This window comes from Myotis daubentonii, chromosome 8 (assembly GCF_963259705.1).
Source record: "Myotis daubentonii chromosome 8, mMyoDau2.1, whole genome shotgun sequence".
Lineage (NCBI taxonomy): Eukaryota > Metazoa > Chordata > Mammalia > Chiroptera > Vespertilionidae > Myotis > Myotis daubentonii.
The window spans coordinates 89,400,743-89,427,353 of record NC_081847.1 but is presented as its reverse complement, the minus strand read 5'-3'; the positions used below and the strand labels follow the sequence as shown (position 1 = coordinate 89,427,353).

Here is a 26,611-nt window from a genome sequence, read left to right as displayed (position 1 = left end):
CATCTTGGCCACGACCGAGCATAAATGATGTGCTCACCTACTTGGGGACCCTGAGGCTTCTTTCCCTCGGAGCTCCCCCCAAGTCGCAGGCAGTTCCGTTCCATCTGAATACAGATGGGCACATGCCAAGAGGTAAAGAAATGATTTTGCTCAATTGTTTTCCTTTCATGTTTTGTACCAACGTTCCTAACGGAGTTTGATTTATCTATAATAATTAAAGCGTAATATGCTAATTAGACTGGACATCCTTCCAGACGAAACCCCAGGTGCCTGCCGGCGGCCGGAGGGAAGCTTGTGCTGGCAGCCGGGGAAGGAAGGCCCACTCTTGCACAAATTTCATGCATCGGGCCTCTAGTATTCATATATTCTGCACATGTTCTTACTAATATATGTGTTATTTCTAATACAGCAAGTATCCTCTCAAGGGCAAAAACACATTTTTCCAGGCTAACATACAGGAAAGAGCCCAATTTAAATAGCTTCCTTACTCCTGTTCCATTCACATAATTTTCTAGGGCACTACAGAAATGTGTAGAGGAGGCAGTCTCTGTGCATTTGTGTAAGTGGAAATGGACAAAACATCTAAAGACTATCTTATTTCTCACCCCAATTATTTTTTCCAAGGATTAGCAAAGCTTTAATTTTTAAAGCACAAATTTGGCAAGTATGTTCAGGTGACAAAAGACTAAGAATACTGTAAATCAAAGTCTTGCTACACTTCAGATGCCAAACTCAGCTGCCTCTAGGGGCCAGGCGAGGATTGTAAATGAGTGAAGAGACCCTGGATAGGACAGCAGGAAGTACTGGGGACAGTGGTGAACTCAAGAGCACAGGCACCACTGAGAAGCGTTCAGCGGCAAACATTTTACAGCAACATCCAGACCAAACAAAACACTTCTGCAGTCCACCGCCCATGGGTCACCCCCGCCCATGGGTCACCCCCACTGTACTCTTTTGATAGACTTGGGTTTAGTGCACTGAGAAATGCATAATTCAATTCTGTTTCTTTTTGCTTCTTTTCAGAAATACTGGAGCAGTGCTTTTCTGGCTTGCTGAAGCAAGTCGTGACAACTATTCCTGGAAATAACCAAAGACCTAGTGAGTGTGACTCATCTTCACATGGGAGCCTGCGGCCACAGCCGTGGCCCAGCCCCAGGGTCCGCATCTGGGCTTCGCGAACAGGAGCTCTCGAGTGACTTGGTACAAAAGCACCCACTACGTTTGCCTCGCATCTGGGGTTGGAAGAACACGAGACCCTGGCATGTCACAAGGACAGAGTGGCAGCCCCTCTCCTGCCCCAGAAAGGGACGAAGGGAAGGAATCGGTGGCCAGCAGCCCCAGTCTTGTCTGGGGGTGAATTCGAGATGCTGATGTGCTTGCCTTCATTCTAAGGTGCATAAGCTTTTCAGAAGTGGCCTTGCTGAAGGCCTCTGGATAGTGAATGGATCGCTGCAAATGTGCCAGTGCTCTCAGATTCAGAGGAAGCCATAAGGGAAACAAAAGACAGATGCACAAACGCGGGTTCATTTCGGTTTGATTTTAGAACAGGGTGGACTCATTTAAAGCGCGGTCAGCACTTGATAGCGAATGAATGGACAGTGCTTTTCAAGAAGCAGCTCATCGTTAACTGGTTTCCTACCCATCATTAAAAAGCACTTCTTACAAGTCTAATCACAGATGGCCTCCATTAGGAGCTGTGCGCAGGACTGCAATGCATAGCCAAGGGGTCTGTAGGAGCTCTCTCTCTCTCTCAAGCAAAAAAAATTAAATCTACATAATATCCCCATCTTATGCTTAACGTCACAACTAAAAATATTTAGGAAAACGCAAAAGAGTAAGGTTTTTGTAGAAAGCATGACTGCGTGGTGGGGGTGGAGGTACTTTACACACAGCACTTACACCTGTCTGGCAGGAACTTCACAATGGAGCACATGATTCATGAAAGAGAGAGCGTATGTCGATAGGCAACAGGGCTAATTCTCCTCCTGCTGAATTCCAGTTTGGAATTCAAAGGCTCTTAATTTCTTCATATTTTGATATAGTGTTCATTTTGTGTAAGCATTATCTATACTATGTACACCAGGGGGGAGAAAGAGAGACAGAGAGAGAGAGAGACACTATTCCAGTCTCCTGATGATAAAAAATGTTTAATTCATGTAATTAAAAAAAAAGAGTAGAAATACTGACCCTACTTCAAGTCTCTAAATAAAACTCAATGTTACCAGAGGAAAGTGGGGTCCTAATATATGGTGGCAGGAGGAGATTTGACTTTGGGTGTTCAGCACAGGGTACAATATACAGATCTGGTAACACAGAAACCCACACCTGAAACCTGTATGTTCATGTTGATCTATGTCATCCCAATCAATTTAATAAAACAAATAAATAAAACGCAAAGATAATTTATGTTATTTCCATTTAAAAATCCTTGAAAGCGGTTGTATAATTTGCATATATAATACACTTTAAATGCTAAGTCTTCAATAGTTCTGTTGGTAAATTCCTATTAGGTGTAACACATGGGCATAAAGCCATATACACATTCTTCAAAAAATGGAAAATTAAAATTGGACGTTAGCTCAAGTTATGAGTTAGATTTCTTAACACACAGGAACCAGCACTTGACGACCAGGGAGATTTTCCAGAAAGCTTGCTTGGAAAACAGGGTGTGCTGGACAATCCTCAGGTAGCTAGGGAGATTAGGTGTGTGACGCCATGGGTCCACCCAGCCATCTCAGCAGGGGCTGGTGACAGAGAGGCTACCCAGGAAGGAGGTGTGAGAGGTCCTCAAGTCAAGCAGCCCAGTCCGTCAGCCTCTGAGGGAGACTGACAGGTTCTGAGGGCTTCATACCAGCTGAAGACAGGCAGCCTGAACGGAAAGAGACTGAAGGGGACGGGATGAGAGAAGAATGACCCCTGGGCGCAGCTGGAGATGCAGAGAGAGAGAGGGCAGAGCTGACCGAGGCCAGCCGACCAGATGTCCTTGGGCAGGGAGGGCCCAGGGCGCAGGGAGGACAGAGTTGGGGCCACAGATAATGATTCTCAGGCTTGAAATCGAATGGAATTTATCCTTCTGGGCTTTGGACTTGTTGGTACCTATCAACCTTTTTTTTTTTTTTTTTTTTTCCCTTAAATCCCATTTTTCTCTTTTGGGATGGGTATACTATGCCTGTTGCAGGAACTATTTAGAAGTGTCTCTTCATATACAGTGCATGGACTTAGATTAGATTGGGAGTAGTCTCAATTCTGTGCCATTCAGGTGAACATATTTTCTGTTTTTAAACATTCTTAAAGATCTATAACAATAAAAGCATGATATGCTAATTAGACTGGACGTCCTTCTGGACATTCTTCCGGACAACCTTCCGGAGGAAGCTGAGGCTGCAAGGGAAGCCGGGGTCCCGGGTGCCAGAGGGAAGCCGGTGCCGGCAGCAGGAGGAAGGAAGGCCTACTCTTGCACAAATTTCGTGCATCAGGCCTCTAGTAAGTTAATATAATAATACACTAAATTTTACATATTCTCGTGTCCACACAAATTGTGCTGCTGAGCTATTTTAAAAACTCCCCTAAAGCAATTTAAATTCTAAATCTTAAATTTAGTTTATCAGGGATTGTTTATTATATATGCATTTTTTTGTAATATGAAATGCTGGTTTGAAATTGCTATAGAGTCAATATATTAATTTTCCTTAAGCTTTAAGCAAAAACAAAATATTACTACTTTGATTATACTTCTATTTTTTCTTTGTCAGTAGCATTATTTATATTTTCATTAGCTAAAAAAAAATGTGAATAAGATGCAATTTTTTGCTTTCCCCTAAAGGTAACAATACATGTTGACCGAGAAACAAAGGGGGGGAAAAAAAAACGCCCTCATGGATGTGGATATACTAACACCCACAGCTTATAACCCTTACCTGATGCATGCTCCAGAATCCCATAGGGTTTAGAAAACATTTAGAAATTCTTTAAAATTATGACTTAGAATACACAGGGTCTCTGTTGATCATAGTATTAGGATTTTAATTTTTTTGTTGTTTTAGGTAAAATCATCCAAGATTGGCATGCATCTAACTTATCACTGGAACAGAACTCACTTTTTTCCTTGCTAAAAATTAGGCAGTTGTCAACAGTTTATCTGAATGTTTAGATTGTGCATGCATTAATATTTGTTACTGCTTACAAGATATGACTACATAATGATATGCTATTTAATGTTGCTCTGTTTATAAAACAGGACTGCATAATGATATATTATTTCATGTTGCTATTAAGACTTCAGTTTGGGGAGGACATGTCCACATTAGTGTGAAATTTAGCCTACTAAACAAAAAGCACCATTTCAAAACCACAAATGAGTACCCCAGCAATGATCCCAAAGCTTCCTTTTGTAACATATTGATACTCTCTAGTTTATGTGCAAACTAGAGGCCCGGTGCACAAATTTGTGTACGGGTGGGTTGCGGCCAGTCCTCCCTCATTGGGCCGATGGGGCCAGGCCAGCCGGGTGGGGGAGAAGTCGCGGGTGGTTGGCTGGCCAGCCCCGTCCCCGATTGGGATGGGAGGGGCAACTGGGGGCAGAGCCAGCCAGGGGAGGGACTGGGGCCGGCCCCACCCCCTGGTCAAACTCCAGGTGGAGCTCCCAGTCAAGGGGACAATTTGCATATTAGTCTTTTATTATATAGGATAATGTATTTATATATATATGTACACCTTTTTGATTATTATTTTCTTTTAATCCTCACCTGAGGATATTTTTTCCATTGATTTTTTTTTTTGTGAAAGTGGAAGAGAGGGAGGAGGAGGAGGAGAGAGAGAGAAACATCTACATGAGAGACACACATAGTTTGATTGTTTCTGTACATGCCCCGACCAGGGCCAGGGATCGAACCTGCCACCAAGTATGTGCCATTGGCCAGAAATCAAACCCAGGACCCTTTGGTCTGCGGGCCGATGCTCTAAATACTGGGAAAAACTGGCCAGGGTATGTAGACCTTTTTATACATAGTTTTTAAGAGTTCTCTTTTGTGTATAAGACATAGACATAGCAGGCACATGCATATGTTTGTGAATAAGTAAAGAGTAAATAAGGATAAGTCATTTATTTGCTGAGTACAGACACAGCACACATAGCTTAAAAAACCAAAACCAAAACAAAACTACACCCAGGTTACAGCACCCCAACCTTTCTCTCCTCAGTAACACTTTAAAATAGCTTCTCCCCACGGAACAAGAGCCTAGATGCACAGTATCTACCTATGGTCCGAGTCCTTAAACGTCAGATAAGCGTGGAACAGAGGAAAAGGACGGCCACCACTAAGGAACAGCATACAAACTCGAATATTAATGTTCCATATGTTGCATTTAGGGCGGAACTTCCCCCACAGCTGGGGTCGCTCTGGTGACAAGCTGTGCAGTCAGCCTGCTGCTATGACAACTACAGGGGCAAGTGGCGGGTCAGCTCCCGGCATGTGTCTCCCTGTAATTGCTTTGCCAGAAACCTAAAAGCTGACGCCTTTTCACACTGAGCGGTGAAAAGCAGCCATGTCCAAAGAACAAAATGTAAGACGTTCTTCGTCCCCTCCCAGCCTACCCCCTTGGTTCCTATCACACTGTATTGTGATTTTCTCTATCCGATGCTAAAACTGTGTTTACCAGGCCGCCTGATAGCATTTCGAGTCGCAATGTTAATTCCGGTGATTCCTGCTCCATTCGGCCACACCTTACTTACGTTTCTCAGGAAGCATTCCTATTGTGTTAGCGGGCACCTCATTAAAAGGCTCTCTCCTCCCCCTGAAACCAACCTTTTTGCCATGCTACGTCCAGCCGCATATGGATTACTTATTGAGTGGTTACCCCATTCCCAGGACATAACTAGGTATCTTTGTGGGCTCAGAGTAATGAAAAGCCCAAGATGTTTCAGTTCTACAGTGTGATACAAATGGTAGAGCCGTATTCGGAGACACGTGGGGGCGACGGCAATGGGTGGGATCTACAATGGAGGCCTGGCATACGCTGTCTCCACAGAGAGCGAGGAGAGGGACTCGGCTTTGTGGGCTGAGATCTGCTCCAGGAGGGGCTCCTTAAGGCAGGTGCCCTTTGTGGTGGGCGGACAAACAGACACAAGCAGAGCAGGAGCCACACAAAGCCCGGGCGGCAGACTGGTGGGCAGGGTCAGGATGCCCTTAGAGGACTAAGAATCCTGCTCCACACCCACCTTGCTCTACATCCCCAAACTGGCATTGATACAGACAGAGAGCAGGAGCAACCGTGGGGACCTGCATTCCTCCAGTGTAATTTTTAGTCATAAGTAGTGATAGTGATGACATACACCTCACTGAGTTTGGGGACAAAGATACGTGAGAAAATTTACGGGAGGTCAACATTAACATACAAGATAATACACCTGCAATAGTGTAATGATATAGGTATGTTTCCCATACATACGCTGACTTATTTCCCAAATATAGTTGAGCGGACACTTTGAGTAATGAAGAGGATGGAATTTAAAATTGAGTCAGGGTATTTGAAATGGTTTCAACAAACTTTGTTCTTAGAATATAAAATGATCAAATAGCTAACAAACTAATAGCTCAATAAACTAATTTAATGTAAGAAAAGTATAGGAAGGATTCTGTAGTTTGTAAAACTACCCCAAGTGCAGAATCCTACATAAAGGGTGAAAGAAGACACATGGATACCTGGGAAGTTCCCTACCAAGTTTGACAGTCTCATTGGACTTCCTCTAATTTGCTTCATAGGCAATAATAACGGATAGAAAAACGCAGTGGAATCATGTGGCCTCTTGGGTTCTGCATTCCAAAGAGGATTCAAACCCTTGCATGTTCGAATATCTGATGGCATATGATTTGCAATTTATGAAGCATTCTGAGTTTCATTACTCAGAACATTACCCTGAAGTCAACAGGGAGCTAAATTCTTTGTACTGTATTGGTCTTTAAAGAGGGAGAGAGGGAGAGAGCGAGCGAGAGCGAGAGCGAGAGAGAGCGAGAGCGAGAGAGAGCGAGAGCGAGAGAGAGCGAGAGAGAGCAAGAGCGAGAGCGAGAGCGAGAGAGAGAGAGAGAGAGAGAGAGAGAGAGAGAGAGAGATTGATTCTGTTTCTAGTGAAATAGGAAAAATCACAGAAGGAAGGAAGGTCGGTCTAAACTGGAAAAAAAACAAAACTTGTCCAGGCCTGTTTCTTATATAAAATAAATGTATTAAATTAAGTAGTGTGTAAGGTCCTCTGTAGCTCTAATTTTTAAAAATGAATCTAATATGTCCCAGTTGTAAAAATGTTAATCATGTGTAGAAGGAGGCTCTTTTGAAAAGCTGTGCATTAGTAATCCCCAACTGAAGCGACGTTGTGTGGATGCCCACGTGTATGTCTAGGACACCCCCACACTGTTTCCCAGGCCTGAATCACAGGCTCCCCTCCTCACAGGCCTCAGGTCCCCCCACCAGAAAGCAGTTATGTAGCAGAGACAGACTAATAACCAACGGGAAAGACACTGGTAAAGAGCTTTAACTACTGCATTTGATGGAAATCTTAATGCCTCTGGGATTTAGATAAACTTCTCTCTTGCATCCACCTATTTTATTAAGTTTACAGTCACAGCTCTGACCTCTTTTGAACTTTGGCTCGCTGCCCTCTTTCCAGCACCAAGCCTTAAGCCTCACATAGCTTTTCTAGAGGATTTGGGAACAGGAGGCCACACACAAACCCCAGGGACGAAAAAAGTGGCTGTGCCTGCCACGTGCTGGGGAGCCGAGTGTCCTGAGCGTCAGGGCCAGAACGCACTGTATGTTTCCTAAATAAAACGAACACCCAAACCAACAAGCCACAAAGAGCCCGGGGTGTTACCAGAGAAGGGTTTCATGGGAAGCTGGCTCTGAATGTAGGAAATCTTACTGGACTTCCCATGTAACTGCGTAAGTTACAGTGCTGTCCCGATCCTGCTTACATTCTCCGCAAGCCGTGAGAAGGGGCCAGATGAGTGTGGCTTGGTGTTTGATCTACTAAGTGTCAGAGAGAGAGCAGGTAAGGACTCTTAGAAAACTGCTCTGCATAAACTCCTAAAGCAGCCAGAGCCTTTTCCTTACACCCGATGAGCAGGGTGCAGATAAAAACAGATGCAGGCTGACCTTTAGTCATCTTAAAACCACGGGGCTGAAGCAAAAGGAAAATTTAAAAAAAATATATTGTTGACAAGGCAAAGAAAACACGATGGGGCGTCTTCGTGAAGGTGAGGAACTTGGGAGATTGAGCCATTTCGGCAAAATGGATCGGAAAAGGTCAACATTGCTGGCAAGCGAATCAGGATGTCAGGTGCCCTTCGACATCAGGGAAAAGAGGCAAGTCACCAAGAGAGCAAGCTGACCTCCTGGGGATTCGCTCCCGCACGGACTCCGTAAGACCACCTGTCCGGGCACCTGTTCTTATATAAAATAAAGATATACCCAGGCCTAGGGCTGCCGCTCAGATGCCAGACTGCATGGGCTTGAGTGAAGGTTAACAGATGAACCCATCATTGAAACTTACGGTCAGAAGCCTTTTGTTATAAAGATGCACCGATATTTTAGAAATAGTTCCACTAAAAATGAAAGCGAAATTGATGCCATTATAATTAACCTCGTTATAAACAACAGGAAAGACGCAAAGGGAAGGCCAGATGTTACAGGCATGTTACTGGGGCAGCTTCACCCGGAAGCTAAAGCCTTACCCTCCCCAGGGAGCTACCAGTCTATTCCCCCGGGATCGCAGGGGGAAGGGACAGGGCAGGGAGGACAATAGACACAGGCCCAGTAAAGTTGGGGTGACATCTGGAAGGTCCTTGGCTGTCAGTCACCTGGGGACAGGTCATTGGCCAGAATGGGCGTGGCCACTGCAAGGGCACGACGTTGGGGACATTTAATCCCTAAAAGGAATCTGCGCTCTTAGGCTTTTGTGCTTTTGGTTCCTCTCATGCTCCTGGGCTATTGCTCAGGGCGCGCTCTCCTGCATTCACCCCAACACAGCGGACTGATGGGCTGCAGCCAGCCTGACGCGGAACTGGACCCAGCGCCAGCACTAACGGAAGCTCCGGACCCTGGCTTTGCCTCTAGCTCTGCTGAGACCCAGCAGCACTCCCATGCCGGGAAGGGGACTTGGGGAACCCAGGGATGCACTTCCACACAAATGAGATCACGCAGCCCTTTTCCTGAGCTAGCCTAAGGACCCCACCCCGAGAGCCCAGGGTGGAGAGGACACCCCGTCACTCTGATCACAAAAGCATTTTATTTTATTTTATTTACAATATATTTTATTGATTTTTTACAGAGAGGAAGGGAGAGGGACAGAGAGTTAGAAACATCGATGAGAGAGAAACGTCGATCAGCTGCCTCTTGCACACTCCCCACTGGGGATGTCCCCGCAACCAAGGTACGTGCCCTTGAACGGAATCGAACCCAGGAGGACCCTTGAGTCCACAGGCCGATGCTCTCTCCACTGAGCCAAACCGGTTAGGGAAACAAAAGCATTTTAAAAGGTGGCAGTCAATGGACACAGATACCAGGGGGGTGAGGGCATGAGTGGAGGGGGTGGAGGGGGGGCAATGGGGGGAGAAGGACACATATGTAATACCTTAATCAATAAAGAAAAAGAAAGGCAGCAGTCCTCAGCTGCCTGGAATACCAGCTCTCCGGAAGCCCTGCTCTCCTAAGTGCTGGGTAACGGAGCAGCATGCGTGCCTCGTGGCTGCGGTCCCCCATGAACCGTGCCAAACACCAGTCTCCGCAGGAAGCACAGTTCCATTTGCCCGGCTATTGCATTAGCTAATTTTATAAAAACTTTGTGACTATGACTAAATTTCCCCAATACACAAAACATTATATTTTTCCAGAGTAACTAATAGGTTTTAACGTGGTTAAAGAGAAGAGACAGGGCAAGGAATGAACAGATTATGAGAAAACAAATTACAAAAAAAGGAATATATTGGCATAAACCAAATATGTCAGATTCTTCATTTATCCGCTAAGCCTAAAAATAAGTGGTTGTAAAACAAGTGATATTAATGAAAATGCTGTCTTCATGGAGAACCTAGGAAACCATATGTTCTCCTGACTTTGGCACTGAGAAGTGTATCAACATAACATGTTGAATTTCTCTGTCTGAATTCAAACCACCTACTCACGTACTGACATTTATCAACTTGAAATTAATAACACCCTAAGCTAAAGATGTGCCCAAAGTTTTAAAAAAAAATAATTTCTATAAAAATGTGGGAGAATTCTCAATGAAGCCAGAATACAAATGAGCAACAGAAAGGAAAAAAAAAAATCAGAAATTGAGGCTGCTTCCTACTTTCTCCCCCAAACCCATACATGTCACCCAAAAGAAATGAAGTTTCCAGATTCAGAGTCCTGTCCATAAAAGAGAGAAACCGTTGGCCAGACTGGTATGTTCTCGTTAGCTGAGCGTTGTCCCATGCACACAGAGGGTGCTGGTTTGATTCCCTGCCTCTGTCTAGTTAGTTAAATTGTCACCAAGAACACTGAGATCTCTTTGTTTTTGAGGAAAAAGTAATGAAACAGCAGAGGCAGAGAAAAAGACAATTTTTTCACATGTGCGGTGTCACAGAATTATGAAAGGGAAGGCTGAGATTGCCCATCTTTTTGAAGTGTCAGAGTGTGGAACAATTTCCTAGATACGTTAGAAAGTCTAGGTTTTCATGTGAACAGAAATGTGATGCTGAATATATTCTGCAACGCGCTGCAGGCTGACCTCAGCTCTGAGATAACGGACTCCTAATGGAGCAAGAGGTGCCGCACGTCCTGGCCCCGGGCCTGCTGCAGGGCCGAGGCTACATGGTAACATGCCTCCTCCGGATCCTGGCCGAGGTGGGCTTGCAGGAAAGGCGCTTCACCCGTCCACAGCACCGCTCATGTGCACAGGTAGAAGAGCTTTTCAAATGCACCTGATTCATCAAGCTTCACAAACTCAGAAGGGCATACACACTGACAGCCCTACCTGAGGCTCACCACGGGCGGCAAGCAGGCAGGCGTGCGGCTCAATAGAACCCAGGTTTTAACTGTCCAGGTTTTAGGCCAGGGGTCCTCAAACTACGGCCCGCGGGCCACATGCAAATACAAATATTGTGTTTGTTACCGTTTTGTTTTTTTACTTCAAAATAAGATATGTGCAGTGTGCATAGGAATTTGTTCATAGTTTTTTTTTTTTTTTAAAAAAAACTATAGTCCGGCCCTGCAACGGTCTGAGGGACAGTGAACTGGCCCCCTGTTTAAAAGTTTGAGGACCCCTGTTTTAGACCCTCTGTCTTACAGAAAGACAGGGGGTCAGTGACGAATCTCTGAGTCACCGGCAAAGTCCAAGACTCGTGAGTTGGGTTAAGAATGCTCACGGCCAAAGATGACCTCCTTGCCAGCCCTCAAGAACTCTGGCTGCTTCTACCTGTGCAAAGAGAGGGTTTGGGTCCCATCGGGAGAGGATGCCCCACCGCCTGCTGTGGCGGGAAGTGCAGAATCCCCAGCAGAAGCCTCTGTGTGGCGTGTCCAATGAGGTCTGCAGAATTCACAGTAAGAAGTTGTGCCGACATTTTAAAGTAAAACTCCCTCAGGAAGCCAGCACTCTCAGCGCATGACCAGTGTCTCTGAGGATGCGAAGCACTTTGGAAAGGCGGGAACCTCGGTCAAGCGCATATGGAGACAGAACACCATCTCGGAGTAACTCTGCTCGCTGGGGAGGCCTGTTGCTATGAAGAAGGAAAAGTCTCTGTGAAGGAAGCAGAGTTTTCCAACAGAAGCCGCACTGCCAAAAACACTGAGCAGAGGCACAGATGGGACGAGACTGAAGAGCTGGTTCCTGAACATGGGTTTTCCCTCAATGAACACAACACGAAGGGACAGGGTCGCGGAGAGATGGCGAGTGTCAGCCTCAGGCCATGTGAACTTATACCCGGACTTGCTCACGCAGCTGAGCAACCTTGTACGAACCGCCCCACTTCTCTCGGCCTCAGCTCCCTCCTCTGTAAATGAGAATAATAATGCCTGCTCTCATGGGGTTGTTGAAAATGCTAAATGAGAGAAACGTCTGTAAAGTGCCTATCAGATTTCTAATAAATCCTAAGCTGTGTTTTTTTGTCATTCCTTCCGTATTTCTCATGAATCCTACACTGAGCCCTTGCAGGGCCCGGAAAGAGCACGGCTATGGGGGTGACACTGGACATCCCGCCTTCCCAGGTGACAGAGCCGGGCCATAAACGAGCACTGTGTCTGAGGACGGAGGAGAAAGGGCTCATATGGGAAGTAGGGTGAAGGCCAACTGGTCCCCACCCATTCTTGTCCCTACTCCCAGGACAGTAGTGAGAAGTCACACGCCTCATGATTGTGAGTTTTTCTTCAATGGGTAGAAGCTCCAGGAAGCAAACCTGAGCCCAAGGAAAGGCCATGGGAATGACTCCAGCTGTCTGCCAACAGCACCTGTGCTTCAGTAACAAGCAGGCCTTTAGTTCTGGGGGTGGGATTTCCGTACCCCTTGAAGTACTCAAGCAAATGGTGGATATCATACATCTTTACACTATGAAACATACTGTGCTTTCACATGCACTGCCTTCTTAAATCCTCAAGATAAATCTGTGCGTTTGATATTCACATGCCGATTTCACAGATTAGGCCAACAGTGGTCAAGTAATTGACCACATAGTGGGGGATGAACAGCTTTGAGGGATATTACAGAATGATGTCATAGGTAATACTTAAGATGAATCAGTCATAACAACTCTACATATGACTGGCACAATGCAGGAATATTCTAGAGTGTAGACTAAATGACTATATGGCAAGACGATAACCAGGAGAGCCCACTGAATCCCAGAATCCTGCCATTGAAATATCTAGAATTATAATCTCTCAAATAGACCGAGTCTGATTTTAAAACTCGGTCTATTTATGAAAGAGATAGTACAAATAATGTTTTTTTTAGTTTTACTTATATTGATGCAACAGAAAAGCTAGAACATCAGTTAAAATCATCTTTTCTAGGCTGATTCATTGATACTTACTATGAGCCCAGCAAAATGCTAAGTACATAACATAAATCTGTCATTTAGAGTTATCATAACAACCCTATAGGACTAATACTGCTATGCTTTTTATCTTGCATACGAAGAAATAGAGGTAGAGAGAATTGAAATAGTTTTCTGAAAGTTACGCAATTAGTAAGAGTACAGCTGAGACTCAAAATCAGATGTATTTAACGCCAAAATGTGTAATCTCCATCACTACACAAGGTGGTAGGGTCGGGCAAAAGTAGGCCTACCATTGTTCATATGAAAATAATACAATAATTAATAAATAATAATACAAGAATAAACTCTATTTTGCATACTCACAACTGTAAGCCTACTTTTGCCCCACCATTTGTAGTACTATAACTCATTGTAGTATAAAGTTTAGAATTATAATAATGATAAAAGTCACAACTGAGAACATGAATACGTGAATAAACACTTAGCAAAGAATTATTAGCAAATTCAAAGTTAGCTTTTTCATATATAAATTTTATCTGAAGCCAATACTATTTTTTATTTAACTACAGGCTTCATCTCTTGCATTGTTTAAAATTATTAACACACGCCATATTAATAACAGGCATATTGAATTTAAAATACTGCCATTCTGAAACACTTTTCAATATTTAAGCCTGGAATAGAAAAACATTTATTTTTCTATTTTCATTGGCTCAAAGGAAAAACAAAATTGGATTAACAATTTAATCTTCCCATCCCAATATCAATTAAAAATATGAAGCACGCCGTCATTTGTTGTAAAAATAATTTAAAAGTAAGAATACAGCACACTTCTATGTGCAATACTTACATTATGGGCAATATTTAAATTCTATGCTCTAATTTAATTTTGTATTATGGATAATTAAGGAAGAGGGCTAGAGAGAAAAATAAAAAAAAGACAGACATACCAGACACAAGGAGGGGAGACAGAAAGATGTAGATAAAGCAAGGGAGAAACTGAGTGAAACCCCAGGGAACAACGAACAAAACACACTCACACCACAGCCCCGGACATCCTCCCTGAGGAAAGAGACACAGGAGTACGCTTGACGGCACGTAGTGAATGATTCGCGAATGAGGGAGTGAGCCGGGGATATGGACTTCCATTATGTCGTGTCCCCAAGTATGGACTTCCCATCGGCCCCATTATGTGGTGCTCTCGCCACCCCCAGCGCCACATGCTGCCACTTCGCAGCTGGGCCACAGGGATGACATGACAAGTTGATGCTCATGAAGAATGAACACAATCAGGCCCTTAGCATGACCAACCAGGAACACTGACAGAAGCATTGTAAGTGATCACTTAGGACCCATGACTTGACCAAGCAGCCTTCAGAGAGGATGCCATACAGAATGGTAACCCCTCCGTTTACAACTGTCCGGTTTCCACCACAGAACATCTGGGTTGTTAGGTCTCCATGGCGCTCACGAACCTTCAATGTCAAGTTTAAATTCTTATCAGAAAGACACAAAAGCCCTGTCTTTGTGAACTTCAAAATCCACCCATTCAGCTTGCACAGGAGGCTCACCGAGCCGCACGTGCTGGCTGGGTGCCCCGGCCCCACGCGGCGCAGTACCTGCTGCTTCTCCAGGCGCATCCTCTTGGCAGCATTTCTGCTCTCGCTCTCACAGGCCGAGGCCAGGATGCTCTCTGCAACTGCTGAGGTAAGGTGGGAAGGGATAGGTCGCGACTACAAAAAAAGAGAGAGAGAGAAAACGTGAACAAATTATTAACAGTATCATCCAGAGGCCCACGCTCGTCTCAGGAGCTCACGGGACGTGCAGGAGCGTCCACTTACTCCAACTTATTTAAATAAAAGAGGAAATGGAAATTGCAAAGATGGAAAAATGAATGCTAGTTAGAGGTAAGGCTCTGGGTGGACACAGATCCGTCATTCATTCCCAGAACTCCACTGTGGCGAGGACTTAGTCTCGGCCAGTGGTCGGCAAGCTGCGGGCCCTTGAGTGTGGCTCTTCCACAAAATACCACGTGCGGGCGCGCACGTATAGTGTGATTGAAACTTCGTGGCCACACTCAAGGGGCCAAAGAGCCGCCTGTGGCTGGCGAGCCGCAGTTTGCCGACCCCTGGTCTAGGCCATGAAGCTGGAGTTTGAGAGGTGGTGAAAAGAGTGCTGACTAGGCTTAGCAAATAAGACAAGTCCTTCAGTTCTTTCATGACGTATGACACAGCCGAACAACAACAAGGGACAGGGCTGGAACAGAGCTGGAAAACCTGACAGACACTCAGACCATGTCAAACAACATCAACATGAGATATTTATGAAGACTTACAGTCTAAGTTGGGACCACTGATATGATTAAAACCTTTAAAAAGGAGTTCAGCTTAAACACAAACTAAAAAGCAGTACTAAAACCATTCTGATACAACAAAAATGTGATGTTTTAGATGTGAGATGTATTCCTGCCTACATGTTTTATTTTTAAAATGTGAGTGAATATCAATTTAACAGGCACATCCATCTTCTATGTAGCCCACATAGAAATTAACTCCCCAAACCAAGCTCCTAATTACCAGTTGTTTTCAACTCTTATCATTTGTGATAATCAAGGAAGTTTTTCATCTCTTTTCCGATAATTACATACAAAATCATCTAACTGAAAGATGAAGTCCTTAATGACACTGAACGGTTTGTTTAAATGATGATAAGCAAATGAAAGATAAGAAACAACATGAAAATTAAACCAGATGAGATAAATATGAAATTAAAAAATAAAAGATCCTTTGGGAATCTAGAATGTACAGTGACGTACATTAGGGTTTTCAAAGCCTCACACTAAAACCTGTATGGATGCTATTTATTAGAAGCCTCTGAACCCACAGAGACACGGCCTTTTTTCTTTTTCTTTTTTTCTTTTCTGGTAAATGAATGAATCTGAGCATAGCTTTATGCTACTTGATTCATTTCGCTCCCTCTGGCGTGTAAGAAGTGCTTCAGCGAATTGAACCATGGGTTGTATGTCTCGGACAATATCCTAGAACGGCTACCTTCAGGCCACAGTGCTTTCACAGGCTCTCCTCAGGGGAATCTGTGTGCTGCAGGGCTGTGGTCATGGATTCCTCCAGAGATGTGGGCTGAAGATGCCCGCACAGCAGTACGGGGAGCCAGATGACACAAAACTTCCATGTAGTAACTTGAGATAAAAAATATTTTGACAAAAAAAAAAAAAAAAAAAACACCACCACCCAAAAACAAATGCAAACAATTCAAAAAATAATTTATGAAAACAATACTTCCCCTGATTGACTATAGTTCAGTAAATATGCTATTTATTAATACATATTTTAATGTACATATTAGATTTTAAAATAATGATTCAAAATGTATAGTCTTATACGCTACATGACTTATACCTAGATTGATAAGACTGGATACTGATTTCTTTCCCAGGATATAATATAATGCTAAGCACCCCTCCCTAATTACCTCTTAATTAACTGTCATTTTCAACTGAGATGTGATCTTTCCCCAGCACTGTCCTCATCCTAATAATTATCTATGCCCAAAGCAGTGGCGGCTGTTACATTAAACAGATGGCTACACAGTCACATGGAGCTTTTGGAGTTAAAAAAAAAAATCACATTTTAATTGGGGACTTAAGATGTGATTGCTGTTGGCACAATGTAAATGAGTCTTTCCTTATATGTGTGTGTAACTCTTACCACCACACCAACAAACTATTCCAGTTTTTGCTCTAAACAATGCTAGCGTCCTCTGCATTTCTGCTGTACATGTGAGATGCTTTAGGATTTTTAAAATTATAAAAATGTACAAAGAAATAAAAAAAATGTAAGATTCTGTTCGCGGGTTAATTTATTAATGTGTGCAGGCTCTGATGTTGAAGTATAGCTTAATCACATATTAGACAAGGCCAGACTGAGAGCAACAGTGACATCTACCCAAGATGATAAGTAGAATGAGCTCCTTCAAAATAATTAAAGCAAATTATCCACTAGTCAGAGTTTAGGGAGGGCCGAAATAAAGACTGTTTCTTCTTATCTTGATATCTTAGAAAAATATGTAATTTAAGAATTCGGTAGCTCGGATGATATGCATACCCTATCTCCCCAAAATGGTATCTCTGCACCTAAATGCGTAACTGTTACAGGCAGAACAGAATGTTCCAGCTCCTAAGGGACCCTTTGGTTAACTAACTAGGTAGCGGCATCTGTAGACATCAGTGGAATAACCTAACAGTTCAGCAACGAAGTCAGATGGACGAGGCGATTACTCTGTAATCAACTAATTGCAATCTGTCTGACCAATTTGCTATTTAATCTCTCTGAGCTTCACTCATCTTGCCAAGTATCATTATCTCCCTTTTTATAAATGGCAAAACTGAGGTTCGTTCGGTAAGTTCTGAATAGAAAAAATAATCTCTATGTCATGGAGCAGTTGTTAGCATTACTTCCATGAAGCAATGTACACAAAAATCACTGATAGCCTCACTTATTTATTCAACAAGCATATTTAATGAGTACGTCCTACATGTCAGGAGCTATGCCAAGTCCAAAGACATGGAGGCAAACACAGCTGTCTCTGCCATCATAGACTTCACTGTACAAGCTAACATGGTGCCTAGCACGCAGGGGATGACACACATCCAACCAAGTATGTGTAGTGTAGACTCTCAAACTTTACTGGCAATCCCGAAATCCTAATATTGTACAAACAAAGATTTTTAAAAACTTGGGGCAAACTCAATTGGCATAAAAATGACATGAGAATACCTACAATCCTTCTTTTTCCTACTTTCTGGGCATAGTCATATGTTTTGTGGCAGAAATAATAAATTTGTATATGGGATGTTTTCCCAGATTCTTGCTGTTATGCAATAATCAGAATCTATACTCTATCATGTTTCCAAAATCTGAAAAGTTCTGAATTCGGAACCTGAGATAATCCAATATTTCAGGTAAGGATGGTGAATGTGGGCTAAAATAGCAGTTCGACTGTCCCGACCTCATCCTGTACAGTTTTGGTGGAAATGGTAAGCAAAGTGTCTCATTGGCCTGACCCTGGCCACATGATTTAGGATTAGACAATCATGGAGCTCATCACTTTATTCCCAGTGACTAACCCAAGAGATGGACTTATGATCCAAAAAGGGCCAATCCAAGTCCTTTCATGGGAACCAGGACCTGAAGCTGGGAGACTGCTCTTAGATTTTGAGTTTTAAGAACAGAGGTTAAGATCTGCTAATGCAACATTTCCCAGCAGGTAGCAAGGACCACCTGAGAGGTCAAGCATTGCACAAAGAAGCATAGATAAGAAATGGGGGAGCATCAAACCCCTGGCATTTGAGCACTTGGACTCAGCTGTATGTGAACCATTAGACTTTCTCCAGTTTCTCTAGAAAATTCTCTTGACTAATTCAAAGGAGCTTGAAAACATGTTTGTAACAAACATGCAAATTAATCTTCATTGAGGGTTTGATTATACATATTTTTCTATGAAGTGATGCTCTATGCTTTGGCCTTAATTTTAAAACATTATTGACCATTAATAATGATCTTTCACAAATGCATGGGGAATAACAGTTGGTACGTACATATACTTATATACTTATACTAGAGGCCCAGTGCACGAATTTGTGCACAGGTGGGGTCCCTTAGTCTGGACAGCAATCAGGACTCATTGAGGCCAGACCAGCTGGGGGGAGGGGCTGCAGGAGGTTGGACAGCCGGCCCCGCCCCCAATCGAGGCCCATTGGGGCTGGGCCAGCTGTGGGGAGGGGCCGTAGGAAGTTGGCTACGGGAGCGCACTGACCACCATGGGGCAGCTCCTGCATTGAGCGTCTGCCTCCTGGTGGTCAGTGCGCATCATAGCAACTGGTCAACCGGCCATTCCTGTCATTCTGGTCATTCGGTCATAATGGTCACTTAGGCTTTTATATATATAGAAAGTGTTAGAGTTGATACTTAGAAGTCCAGTTTAGTTAATGTCATCTGAAAATACCTCTGAGCAAAATAAGATAACTGAAATTATCAACCAAAATGATATTTTCACTTTTAACTAAGTGAACACGTATCTAAATCTCCATGAGGAAGCATCTTTTAATTCTGAAAAAAAGTGACTATATACACTTATGATTATTGTGGATCACAGCATCTTCCCCCTAACAGTTTACATGTGAAACCTAAAACTATACAAATACCTATTTATACATTTAATGTCACTACCTAGTCACAATAATTGACAAGTAGATGAAAATGTTTAAAATACTGTTTCAAGAATTAAAGAGAGTAAAAATTAAATGTTATAAAAATTAAATGTTATATAATTGTCTTGTTTAGTGGAAAAATCTCCCTAAAGATTTAAAATATATTAGGCTAGATTTTCAGTCAGTGGTAGCTTTTAAGTTCAAATGCCAATTGCAGAATACTGTGAAACACATAGTAGACAATAAAAATTAGCTTATCTCCCAACTAATTTCTACCACAAAGTAACACATTAGTAAATATCCATTCACTCACTCAACTTTCATTCCATCATTTTAATTCAATTGAACTGAACACGTATTGAGCAGCGTTCATGAGCAACTAATTGCACTGTGCACGACATTGTGGGCGATACAGATACGCACAAACTAAGCAGCATAGTACTCTGTGGGAGGGAGCGAAGGCCCATGTATAAGGCACAGTGATATAAGACAGGATAAGATAAAGCTACAGAAGAGGTATCACAAGTAAAATTTGCACACAGAAGAGAGAGAGATGTAAGGCTGTTCTTAGCCAGAAGGGAGGGTTAAGTAGAGAAGGACATAATTGATTCAGTTCTCCAAGCAGTTCAACAGAGTAAGGCAGCGAGGGTTTCCCAGTAAAGGGAACCGTGGAATGACATCTCAGATTAAGTTGCATTTTATCACGTTCCTCAGGCACCACGTACTGTGTCCACATTGTTATTTCCAGTGCAGCTGGTTTCATGTATATGTGCCATTTATTTCCGTTTTTCCAGAAATAAACAAAAACCCGGGTTGACAAGGTCCTTAAGTAACAACCGGTGAAGCACAGATAAAAACTCAAATCCACTGATATAAAATCGAGGTGTTTTTCTTCCGATTTCCTCACCATTACTGCCAATTCCCACTGTTTCCTTCTGGGGTCAGTTTCCTTCTTCTCAGAGGACTTCCAGGTTGCCGGAGACAGCCCGAGTGTGGGAACTCAGTCGCAGCAGCGTCTCCTTTCTCTCAGGAAGTGGCTTTAGCTGCATCGATTTGTAGGTTAGAAGTGGTTTCTCTACAAATGTTGAAGACATTTTCTTAGGACTTTGAGGATTGGCTCTGACAGCTATTTTTGAGGATAAGATGTGTGTTCATTCTGTCCTATTTTAGATCATATCTTGTTTCTTCCTGTTGACATTTTAAGAATGCCACGGGCCCTAGCTGGATTGGCTCAGTGGATAGAGCATCAGCCTGCGGACTGAAGGGTCCCGGGTTCGATTCTGGTCAAGGGCACATGCAAGTGGGGGGCATGAAAGGGGCAACTGATCAGCGATTCTCTCTTATCATTGATGTTTCTATCTCTCTCTTCCTCTCCTTTCCTCTCTGAAATCAATAAAAATATTTTTAAAAAATAAAGGAATGCCATGGGGCTGCGGTTTCTACTGTGATATCCGTGGGTATGGGTTTTTTTTTTTTTTTTTAATTTATACTACTCAGCACTGGTCTTCTTCTTTGATCTTAGGATTCAATGGTCTCCTCACTACTCAGTTCCAAAAAGCCTTGTCCTCATCTGTTTGAATGAGGTCCTTATTCCAAGTTCTCCTCTGGAATGCCAATCATCTATGTCTTCATCATTCTATTCTTTAGCTTACATTTTTTTCATATTTCCCTTCTCTTTTTCTCTCTGTAATTCCCATAGTTTTGTGTTTATGGATTTTCTCTTTGGCTGAATCTTACCTTCTACTAAACCCACTCGGTAAGATTTTAATCTCAATGCTTACAATGCCTATTTTATTTCTTAAAGTTGTAAGGAGACATTTTAATTCCTCGTTGACAGAGCAGTAGGCCTTCCAGGGCCCGGCCTTTCTATACAGTATTCCATTCATTTCCTGCCAGTCCCACACCAAAACCCACGTCTCCTGAGCTTGACAGGGTATTCAGACCTCACTTTTTCTACCTTCCTAGTCTACTACCCTATCAAATTAAGGGCTTACGATTCTGGCTATGAGTTTTCTATTAATTTATTAATTTCTTGGCCTGGGAGTTCCTTTTTCTTTTTCCTTTTTTTGAGCTTAGAAAGGTATTTAAAAATTATATTTTACTTAGGAGTTGCATGTATTTGTAGAGGAAAGGGGGGTGGTATGTAAGTGTGCCTATTGTATTCTATGAGGCTCAGGTCAATATTTTGCTAAAACTAAAAGATACAATAATTAGTAACTCTGACAACTATTTGGCTATCCATTTTGGTTATTCTTCCATTTAGTACATTTAGTAAATAATGAGAGAATTGTACCCATAACCCCTGAGCCAGGAAACATCAGTGGACCAAGACAGCACGCATTGAGAGGGAGCAGCAATCGCATATGATGGTCTATTGTGCTAGGGGAACTAACTGGACATTTTTTTCAATAGGATAGAAAGGTGCAAGATTATGTGCTAAACATTGTATATACATTATCACATGTAAGACTCCAACAGCCTCTCCTTTAGAAAGATGGAGACTCAGAAACATCACATCAAATTGTATGGAAATTCAACTAAGCCCGGAATTGAAACTTGGCCTGTCGATTTCAAAAGACTATGCTCTTAACATATAAACAACTTAGATAAACAACGTAGACTTTGTTGTAAAATGGCAACGCTGGACACCATCACAGCCAGAATTGGGAAAGACTGTTCCAGGAGCCAAGGAGACTTTTCATACAAGCAATGCAGCGCAGGCACCGGTCCCCCTCGCTCCGTCGAGAGGCCTGTACCTCCCGCATGTGTAAGCGCTCTGCTGGGAGCCACGTAAACCCAGGAAGTATTATATGTAAGTGTGTCTGCACATTTTCTAAGATGTCAGAAGAAAAGGGTTTGAATCTTCAAAACTTCCCTGTTTTTAAATCCTTTTCTGTGTATATGGTACCTTTCCTAACTGTAAATAAATGTACATCATTTTTGCTTATAATGGTGTATTCCTTTTCTTTAAAAAAAAAAAAAGGCCCCAAATTTTATAATTTCCAGGCATAAATCCTAGATTTGTGCCTGCCTAGGAATAGACGGTAGGGAGGAAGTATGAGATAGAATTGAGTTTAAAGAATTAAGCAAGAGCCCTGGCCAGTGTGGCTCAGTTGGTTGGGTGTCATCCCATGTACCAGAAGGTTTACAGTTTGATTCCTGGTCAGGGCACATGCCCAGGTGATGGGCTCAATCCCCAGTATGGGGTGTGTAGGAGACAGCAAGTCGATGTTCTGCTCTCGCATATATATATTTCTCTCTCCCCCCGACCCCTCCATCTCCCTTCCTCTCTCTTTAGAAATCAATGAAAATTTTTTTAAAAAAGAACTATACAAGAATATAGGTATGAGTTAGGAAGGATTAGAACTAAAGTGATAGCAGATAAAGTTCAAAATTATGGGCCTGATTTGAAACTCAGCAAAGGAAGAATAAACAGAATTCAGTGAGTGGTAGGATGCAAGCCATAAGTGTAATCAACAGTCAAATCTCATCCCAAGTTTATGAACACTGGTTAAATGGCAACGGTGGAGTTCGTACCAGAAATAGGCAAGTCAAGAGGGATTTACCAGTGACAGAGTAGATAAGGTGGAATATCAGTGAAGACGGTGGGCGGCGGAGAATATAAAGAGTTCAGTGAAGATACATCAGTACATTTGTCAAATGTCTGGCTGACATTTGGAATGAAATACCAAAGCTTTGTCGATGACCGGAATTCTACTTTGAGAGTGGAGTACAGCATACAGTGCAGACTTCTGCAGCTATGGGTAGGGTCATATGCTGCACATTGCCAAGCCCAGAATCTTAGAAAGTGCCCAAAATAAAAAATTTAAAAAAAATTTAAGAAAAGGAGGGATAGAAATAAGAGTCTCAAGAAAATGGGGCTGTTTGAGTTGAGGATCCAACCTTTGGGTTCGGTGCAAATGTAGTCACGTGATCATCCTAGGAACTAATTCAATATGGTGAGAACCAGAATTTTAATGTGAGGGATGATCAAGAGAGTTGGCGGTGATGGGTCTGATCTGTGAGTGTAAAATAATCCTTCAGAAGATCTAGCAAAGAAAGATGGACTCAGACTGTGAAAGAGAAGTTATGAGATTAACTATTTCCTTGGAATATGGAAACTTTTTCATTTCACAGAAGAAATTTTCCTCTCAGTGAAGAAGGAAAACTAAAAATGGGGAAGAGCTGGGGTGGTTGATGGAGCAACATTCTAAATAATACTGGCTATACAGGTTTACAAAGTTTTTAATCAAACTCTTGTATGAAGGAGTGGGTCTATTTCTGATCAAAAATTTAGTTTAAAGAGGCACTCTAATTAATTTTTTATAATATCTCTATTTGCTAAAGAAGGAATAGCAAATGTCACTGTAGCTTTTGCAATGCTTCTAATATCAGGGAAGCTGTGAATTCAAAGCAAATTCTGATCCTTCTACTTTGGGGCTGCATTAGACGAATAGAAGCAAATGATGTAATTAGTCAAATCCTCTTAAAAATGTACTATTCCTAAGCATTAAATATTTATTTTCTGATGAAAGAACTGTAAGATCAAGAGATCAGATATCAAAATTACTGAAATGAGTATTATAGGATGCAATTAAAAAGAAATACTAAGGGCAAGAATTTAGAAGATAGCATGAAAGTATGGTGTTGCCATAATTAGATTATTTACATATTTGTTTTTAGAATTCACATCTCGCTTTTCCCCTAAAATAGTAACATGCACACTAAAATAAATTCAGCAAAAGGGAAATGGGGACCTTAGAAAGACTTTGACTCTGAACTTCTTGGAGGCAAGGCACATAAGTGAACATACAAGGTTACACCGAGTCCTAGGGATGAGAAAACATAAAAGCACTATTTCTGCAGGAGAAACCATTTTTTTCTTGCTTTTCCTTCTAGAAGTTTCTGAAATAAAATCATTTGTAGTGGACACTGAGTAACTTAGTGGACAATGTCCTTGGCAAAATTTTACCAAGTAATTGCATGAGACTTATTCCTTCAAACACACAGTCACTTGCATAATATTAAAATGAAAGTAAATAGGTCATTTTTCAAGAGGCTGAGATTTGTGAATTCAGATATCTAGGATAGTTGATAGAACTTGGTACAGTGGCAAAATTTGAGGTACAGGAGGAATGAAGGACTAAGAGTCTTTGATCATCTCACCTAAATATTTTCACTTCAGTTTTATAAACGTGCATTAAACCTGTGCAGCATGGGAATTGTACCATGTAACACAGTTGACACTCAGGTATGGGCCAACCACACCTTTTTATAAAGCCTTGTCTCTATGATCTTATCTGACAGGTACTCTTGAATTCAGGCTCTGGACGCCCTGAAGAAATGCATTTCTTTTCTGGAACAATCAACAAATATTCTTAACAAAAAGCAGTGGAATATGTTTGCCAAAGCCACACAATAGACTCAATAACAATTTGATATTTCTGTCTAAGGATTAAGTTAAGGGCTATTTAACTCCGGGGGTCTTTAAAATATAATGAAAACTAAGACAGGACTTTGGATCAAGCTTATTAGATTTTTCACAAAACATACTCTTTGATATTCAACACTGAGGATTTTATGGTTTGAGATGTTTGTTAGCAATGAATTGGTAAAAATGTGAAGAATGTGTAAAAAAGTGTCATAACGCAGTTATTATACTTCATGCATTATAGAAAATACTTATTGTGATGACAGAAATTTTGGCTGCTTTAGCAATCAAGATCTGGGAAGGTCTTGATAATTCCAGTTAAATAAAAAAGCATAAATATGAACTTGAATTATTATAGGCAGTTAATTGAAAGTATTTGTGTTGAAATGTAAATTCTTGAGGGATAGTACCGAATAATTAAACACGAATAGATTTTGTATTAATGACAGCAGAAAATTAGTCAAAATGAATGCCAAGATTCTCAAGTAAAGTACTAAAATATGCTGTGTTAAAGTATTCTATGGGAATACTTCTTTGAATTTCTTAATCAAAGTCAGCAGGAAACATATAATTCAATATTTCACACTACTTAAGGAGTCTCCTGGTTTAGACATCCCAAATAACTGAAGAGCTAAGTTTACTGAATGCCCCACGAATATCTCAAATATGCCTTAGAGAAATTGAGAGTTCTACATGAAAATTATTTCTTTTCTGAAATAATGATTAATGAAACATTGTAGAATGCCCTACACTTAACCATTCCATTACAAAAGAATGTTAAAAACTTCAGGTTGCCTTGTTGGCCTGTTAAGTATTGTAGAATAATTTGCATGTGAAAACAATCACATACTGAAAATGATACATTTTATTCATGTCTACCTACACTAAACACAATAGATAATTTTTGTTTAGAGTTCTTTCAATTTAAAAAGATACCTGTTGATATTATATCAAATTTAATAATTATGATGGGAAAAGTATTCGTGTACAATACTTAGCTGTGATTCCTCTCTGCTCTACTCATGCCTTTTCCCACCTGTTATAGATGATGACTATTCACAGTGACACAGAATCCTCCCCACACTCCATGTCAATGAAGTGACACATAAAACAAATCAAACTTCCAAGTGTCAACTAGATGGCAGGTCTAATTTGTTATTGCCAGGAGGACACTGCTGAGTAATGCATAAAAAATGGGCTAAAGTACAATATCAATTTGCATCCGTGTTGTTCATTTAACATTTAATTACATTAGGCCTTGTATTATTACTTAAGCATTTCACTTCCCACAACTTGTCACCCCAATGAATCATACTAATCAAGGAACATGTTATATTTTCCTAATTAACTGATCAGACATCTCTTCGACTTCTCCTTATTATGTTGTATAATGTTATGTGCATTATATATCTACTAGAGGCCCAGTGCACGAAATTCGTGCACCCGGGGGAGGAGGTCCCCCAGCCTGGCCTGAGCCCTCTCACAGTGTGGGAGCCCTGCGATCGATAGCCCCAAAGAGGTAGGCCCCGCCCACCCATCTGGGGCTCCTCGATGGATTGCTCCAAAGAGGTAGGCCAGAGCCAGGGGTCCAGCCTCTGTGGCGGACGCAGGGCTGTGGGAACCCCGGCAGAAGTTGCATGGAGCAGCCGCCAGGACTCGCCTCTGCTGTGCGTGCAGCCATCTTGTGACAGCATGAGGACCACCCAGGCTTTTATTAGTAAGATTAAATAAAGAGTGAATGAAATGATTACATTCAAATTTAGTAGCATTTCTGTACAGCATAAGATTCCTTTATAAAATCCCTTGACTTTGAAGCAGTCAACTTCTTGTCCTCTATGCATAGTGTGAGGTTGACAACAGATGTCCATGGAAGTAAAAAATACAATTAATGAAAAACCCACGAATATCTCAAATATGCCTTAGAGAAAT

At 42.0% G+C, this 26,611-nt stretch overlaps 1 protein-coding gene across 4 annotated transcripts in view; it reads right to left on the bottom strand.

The window, feature by feature from the left end:
* Positions 1 to 26,611, bottom strand: part of NOL4 (nucleolar protein 4) — a 216,999-nt gene that overhangs the window by 33,841 nt on the left and 156,547 nt on the right. For all 4 annotated transcript variants that reach the window (XM_059707375.1, XM_059707378.1, XM_059707376.1 and 1 more), the window contains one exon: positions 14,645 to 14,758. In XM_059707375.1, the coding sequence (XP_059563358.1) occupies positions 14,645 to 14,758 (114 nt within the window). The remainder of the gene's footprint in view (positions 1 to 14,644; positions 14,759 to 26,611) is intronic.